Source organism: Grammomys surdaster, unplaced genomic scaffold (assembly GCF_004785775.1).
Source record: "Grammomys surdaster isolate TR1022 unplaced genomic scaffold, NIH_TR_1.0 125243, whole genome shotgun sequence".
NCBI lineage: Eukaryota > Metazoa > Chordata > Mammalia > Rodentia > Muridae > Grammomys > Grammomys surdaster.
In genome coordinates this window covers 826,875-833,761 of record NW_021620131.1, presented here as the reverse complement: position 1 = coordinate 833,761, position 6,887 = coordinate 826,875, and the positions used below count along the sequence as shown (strand labels likewise).

General features: G+C 42.3%; 1 protein-coding gene across 1 annotated transcript in view; it reads right to left on the bottom strand.

Moving 5' to 3' along the window:
• Window positions 1-968: 968 nt before the first annotated feature.
• Elavl1 (ELAV like RNA binding protein 1) overlaps window positions 969-6,887 on the bottom strand; it is a 42,141-nt gene continuing 36,222 nt past the window's right edge. The window contains exon 6 of the mRNA XM_028785505.1: window positions 969-2,564. Coding sequence (XP_028641338.1) covers window positions 2,240-2,564 — 325 coding nt within the window. The 3' untranslated portion in view covers window positions 969-2,239. The remainder of the gene's footprint in view (window positions 2,565-6,887) is intronic.

The window sequence follows — 6,887 nt, the reverse complement described above, 5'->3', positions numbered from 1 at the left end:
TGTTATAGTGATTGAGGTGCTGGCTCTGAGCACCAAGTGCTTTAAAGACACAGTCCCTTTCAGGTGTGGAATACTAAAGCTGCAGGAATGAGGAGAAACCAGGAAAAGGTTGGATGAGAAATCCCACCTTCACTTAGAAGAATGTTGGCCTAAGAAACTGGAAATGCCTATTTTAACAGAACATTCTGGTCCCACAGGGAAGAGCACTCTGCACCCTCAGAGCAGGGAACCCACTCTCCCTTTTTGGTCAGATTCGGGTATATGAGCCTTTACTTCTGGGGTTTCAGGTCCTACAGGCTGGGAATTATGGGATGGAGTGAGGTACTGAGCAGCACTTGGCTCACTTAGGGTGGGACAAAGCCTAAGTACATGAGGCGACCTCATCAATGGCAGAGAACACTGCAAAGAGCCCCTCCAGGGAAATCAGGAAAAGGAGGCAGGGGGAGGGAACAGGCAGCCTCAAATTGTACAAGGGCTTATTGACACACTGACCTGCTTTAGAGATGGCTGTGCTTTTTGCTCAGTTTTCCACTTAAGTGAATGAAACAAAATAGCTATATATATAAGTAAACAAATATATAAATAATGCTATCATACCATGATATCAAGAACTAAATACTAGCCTGCTGTTATACACTCCAGGCTCACATTAAAGTGAAGAGCTGCCAGTAACTGCACTAGCCTGTTCTCATTCTCTCCACAAACTAATAAAAATCAGAGCAGTCCTAAGGGCTGTAGGGGTCAGGCCTCACCTGCTCTGAAGACCTTCCCTCTGACCTTTCCTACTAGCTCCCGAGTTAAGAACCATTGATCCATAGTTGTATTTCTTACACCATAGCTCCAGAAATGCTTTTTAAACTTGAGGCAAGTGTTTAAGGTCTGACAGACTCCTCCCTGAATGCTGGGCTGTCTGTGCCCTTCCCTAGCCAAAAAAGAAAGAAAAGGTAAAACAAAAAACAAAACAAAACTCGAGCAAAACAAAATCAAATTTAATGGTCTTAAATGCAAAAGTAAAAACAAACAAAAAACACAAAAAAGCAAAAGAAAATTAACAGAACAGAACCCCAAACGTCAAGGCAGTTATGAAGAGAACTTTGAGGGTTAATCCTTAAAACTACAAATCAAAGGTTTTTGTTAATAGATAACTGGCAAGAAGTACTTTTCTGCTGAGTGTCCATACAAAAGCAAAATTTCAAAGCAAAAATCTGACTAAGATTGGAAAAAGTCTAGTGCTCACAAGAAGGGATGCGAGAATTACAATGCTCAAATGTTTCTGTGTCATTAAAAACAGAGCAACCGTAGTGCATTCAAGCTAGGTTAAATGGTCTTGGAAACTCGGGAAGTTGCATGAACAACAGTATCTGATGTGTGGGCACCATGCATGCAATGTGTGGACAGACACTCAGGATGTCAGAGGAGTGGGGCATCTTCAGGCATGCCTGGAGCTCAGGTTTGACTCTGGAATATACTGGAGCTGCCCTGAAACTCTTTGGTCCGTTCTCATTGGTGCCTGGGCTTACAAAACACCTTTGTGTCTCTGGACGGCCTGGCTCAGCCCAACATGTGGAACCTCCTTCCGCCTCCCCTTGTGGGAGCCCCAGAACATGGGCCCTGCTGCTGTTCCCGACATCATCCAACTGGGACTGCGTGGGCAGGGCAGCAGTGGGATGCCGGGGAGGGCAAATTTCCTGTCAACTAAAGCAGAAATTGCTTAAAATGGTGAAGTAGTTGAGAAAAAACACACTCCCCATCTGTCTAACATCTTTAGGTTAAAAACTAAAACTAAGAAATTAAAAAAAAAAAATTAAAAAAAAAAAAAGGTTTCTAGTTGTGTGTTTTGTTTTAAATCCAGTCTGTGGAGACATCAAATGAAACAGGTGTTAGACAGTCTTAGAAGTAAGAGCATGCTTCAGTTCCACCACCATCCAGAGTGACTGGTTAGTCAACGCAGTCTACTTAGGTTTCAGTTTAATAGATACTTTAAAGGAAATAACTTAAGAAACTTAAAATTGGTCTAACATTTGTGGGATTTCAAGCATTTGAACATGTTGGTTGCATCCCAGAGTATAAAAACCTTTGCACTTCTCATTTAGACTAAGACAAACACTTGTGAAAATTGGCGCAAAATGAGTTGTACACTAACAAAAAAGTTTCAACTTCTTCACTCTTAATTATCTATTCCGTACAAAAAAAGAAAAAGAAAAGGAAAAAAGAAAGAAAGAAAAAAAGCATGAGCGAGTTATTTGTGGGACTTGTTGGTTTTGAAGGAAACCTGTAAAATTTTGTCCCCCAGGCGGTAGCCGTTCAGACTTGCTATGGCCATTGCAGCTTCTTCATAGTTTGTCATGGTCACAAAACCAAACCCTTTGCACTTGTTGGTGTTGAAATCACGAATCACTTTCACATTGGTAACTGCACCAAAGGGGCCAAACATCTGCCAGAGGATCCCCTCATCGGCGTCTTGCCCAAGGTTGTAGATGAAGATGCACCAGCCCGAGGAAGCATTGCCGGGGACATTGACACCAGAAATCCCACTCATGTGATCTACACCCATAGGGGAGAACCTAGCAAACAGAGAGCACATGTTCAGGTCAAGGTTAAGGCCAGTGGTGTTCCTGCACAATGGGGGGTGGGGTGGGAAGAAGTAGGATGGGCAGGGCCAAGACGATGGCTCTGGTACAGTGATGTAAGAACACTTGGGCCTCTTACACAGCCAGCACCTCTGAGCTAGAGATGCTTAAGGCTGGGGTACCATTTGGGTCAACTAACTTAAAAAATAATGTTTATTGTGACATCTTCATAACATATATAATGTACTTTGGTAATTTTCACCTTTATTATCTTCTTGTCCCACCTTCCCTCAGACCCTGTCTGTTTCCCAAATTGTGAGGCCAGGGAAGAAACTGAGGCCTGGTGCTGAGCCACAAGCTCAACCCCACAACTTACATTTTAAATTCTGGAAGTTTCTTCCATATGTTCCAGTACAGGTGAAAATACTCCAAGGGATTAACTCATTGTCATTTTCCTTGAGGGAAGCTCACCGCATTTTGTGCGTGAGCATGTGTATACATGAATCCATGTAGGGGAAAGAGGGAGTTTTCGCCCAAATTGAGTCCCTCCTTTTTCTTTTTTCTTCGTTTTTCCCTGTTTGGCTCGAGCTGTGATATAACTCATTCTACAGACCAGGCTGGCCTTGAACTCAGAGATCTGCCTCTGCCTCCTAAGTGCTGGACTTAAAGCTTGCAACAGCTCTTCCTGCTTTAGCTTTTCACTGTTTCACTTCTCCCTGAGGGTCAAAGCCCTGCAGTAACTGTACACTGCTGTACACAGTTACTACAGAGCACAAGAATTCCTTCTCCCTAGCTCTGGGCTGGCTAAAACCATCTCACAAGGGCCAGGTCAGGCTACCGAAGCCTATAAACTCAGGAGACAGGAACAAGGCCAAAGGACTATTAGCAACTTAATCAACACTAGAGTTTTTCCCACAGTGTCCCCCCCAACCCCCTCACCAAACACTTCTTCTTGTCTCTCCCTCATACTCTCTATTTTTCTTTCTTTTGGACCACAGGCACCTCAGTCTACAGTTCATGCTGGCTTAGGATTCATGATCCTCCTGTCTCTGCTTCTGGAGTGCTAAGACAACAGGTGTGTACACCATGCCTGGCCAGAGTGAACTATAAATTCAACAGAATGTGGTTGAAATCACATGGTGGTAATAGTAGAATGAGGAGATGAGTAAACGTGATAGTGAAGCTCTGTTGGTGTCTTAGGAGAAAAAAAGGCATCTGTGGAACTGACCAGTACAACCAGAGTCTGTTACTTGCTCCAAATGATAGCAGACTCTGGGCTGTAGGGCCTCATGAGACTTCACTTTCAATATGATAAAGAAGGCTTCAGGGCTAGTTTCAATGTGGTAAAAAAGAACCAAGATATAGTACTTTCCTTGGTTTAAAAAAAACTGTAAAAACTGGTTTCAATAGCCAGTAGCAGGATGTCACAGTGTCAAGATGGCCTGTGGTCCAGAGGCAGTCTGAGTAAGAAAGACTAGAATATTGTTGATGTGGGTGGTAGGTTGGCACCCAGCTGTCTGTAAGATATTAAGCTGAGCTCATTTTCAATGAGAACTAGAAAGGTGCTTGCTGCCTGCAGTTCCAAGTCACCTACATTTTTATACAGCAACTACAGTAGGCCTAGGCACAGATAGATCTGTAGGCTCTCCATTTGTATTTCATTTTATTGTTGATTTTTTTCTTTTCTTCTGTTTTTAAAGATTTATTCATATATGTATTATATATATATGGGTATGTTGTCTGCACATACTCTGAGCATCAGAATACAGCATCAGACAGTTGTCAGCTGCTGTGTAGGTGCTGGGAATTGAACTCGGGACCTTTGGAAGAGCAGTGAGTCTTCTTAACCATGGAACCATCTCTCCAGTCCCCATGCTGTTGATTTTAGAGACAGGGTATCACTATATTGTAGTTTTAGCTGGCCTGGAACCCAATATTCAAACTCAGAGATTCACCTGTCTTTGTCTCTGAGTATTGGGACTAAGTGTACATATGCTAGCACACTGTTTTTTTTTTTGTTTTTTTTTTTTGTTTTTTTTTTAAGGTAAGGTATAACTGGACTCCATATGTAACTGAGAATAACCTTCAACTTCTGGTCCTCTTGTCTCTACCTTCCAAATAATAGAATGACAAGTGTGTACTAACACACCTAGGTTCTGTGGTGCTAGGAATGGGACCCAGAGTTTCATATATGCTAGGTAAGCACTCTTTCAACCAAATGATGTCTTCAGCAAACATATCTGGAACTGACACAACTTTTTATCAAGTAAGATATTTATAAATAAATAAACCCTTCCTTGCAAAAAATCCCACAATTTTCTACTTGCATTAACCATATACAGACTTTTGGGGTCACTATTCCTTGAGCAGTACAGTATATTATCTGTTTCCATGGTAATCACAGCATATTAGGCATAAATCATGTGGCGATCTAGAAATAAGCTGAAGAGAAGATGTGTATGAGATCAGTGCAAACATTTTATAATTTAGACTTGGGCATTGGATGATTCTGGAATGTGAGGCAGGGGTTTGAAGGGGTGTTCTAGAACCAACCCCCTAATGGACAGCATAGATGACTGTTCATTAAAAACATCTAGGATATTATTTTACTCTCTTAAAGGTTCTCCTGCTTCAGTCTTTCCAGTGCTGCAATTACAGACACACATCTCTAGCCTAGCAACACTCTTCATTCATAGGAAATGTTCTGTTGGCAGGACTTCTTGAAACTTGAGAGCTGAGTTCGTTGACTCAGATAATCACAAATATGCACCTTCCCCATTCTCATTTAAGATCCTCTTCATCATCTCTGATGGAGAAAGCTCTTGTCCTGACTTAGGTGTCTTTCTGGAGCAGTGGGGAACTAGACTACCTGCTTTCTGCCCATCCGAGCCTGTCTTTCTTTCTTTCCTTATCTCTGCCACCTCCTCCTAATTCCTTACTTAACCTTCCTTCCCTTACTGCTATTTCCATCTGGCCTCTGTTATTCTACTCCTGTTTCCTTTCTTCCTGTTCCTCTTGACTGTGACACAAACCCTTTTCTTTCCCTCTAGCATCCCCTGGTCTTGTTCCTGAGCAGCTCCCTCATAAAACTGTCTGCCTACTTAGTTGGGAATGCTCCAGCATCTTCAGACTTCTGGAATGGCCTGATTCTTTCCACATGGCTCCCCAGTCTGTCTTCAGAACAGGGGGTTGAGGCAGGTCAGCTTTGGAAGCAGAGCCAGGCTGAGAACTCTACAAGGATACATTGTGAAAATAACCTCCAAGACAGTTTATGTGGAAATGGCAGGATCTGCTGCTTAAAACAAAGATGGGAATTCTGAAGAAGAAGTTGTTATCCACCTAAGGCAAACCCTGACAAAAATCAAAGAACATGGCACCTAAATTTAGATTTCCATTGCACCCAAGGCAGTAATACCCCCATCCTGCATCTATGTTAGTGATCTGTTTTTGTTCTAGATGAGTCTGGCAACTAACATCATTTTCAATATGGAGACAATGGAATTGAGGAAAGCAGTTCTTCTTTGGGTCAGGGCCTTTAAGCAGCAGACATCTAACACTCAGCTATAAATATGACCAAGTAAGTAGCTTGTGATATAGTCTGGTAGAGTGCACAACTAGCAGTTATGAAGCACCAAGCTCCATCCCCAGCACAACACAAACTGGGTATAGTAGTGGCAGACCTGTTTGCATTTGGAAGGCGGAAGCAGAAGGTTCAGAAGTTGAAGGACATTCTTTCTGTATTAATTTATTTTTTTGTTTGTTTTTTGGGTTTCTCGATGAATCCCTAGGAGTCCTGGAACTCTCAAGACCAGGCTGGCCTTGAACTCAGAGATCTGACTGGTACTAAAGGTGTGCACCACCAGGCCCAGCTCTAGGCCACTCTTACCCATAAGCTACACAGTGAGCTCTGGACCACTCTGCAGTATATTAGACACCATGTAAAAGAGAAAGAGAAACTAGACAAGGAAGTTTTATGATAAAAGCTTGCTTCAGAATCACTGATCAAATGTAGGAAACTTATTTACAAACAGATTATTACCTAAGCACATGCTGTCTCCCATCTTTTCTCAGATACAAAAGATTTTGTTTAACATAATTTAAAAAAATATAGATCTATCTATTTTTATGTGCATGGGTGTCTTCTCTGCATGTATGTCTATATAACATATGTGTGTCTGGTGCCCTCATGAACCAAAAGAGGTCACTGGCCTTCCTGGGACTGAAGTTACAGATGGTTGTGATGCAACATGTGGGTGCTGAGAATTAAAGCCACATCCAGTAGAAGAGAAGCTGTGCTCTTAACTGCTGAGCCATTTG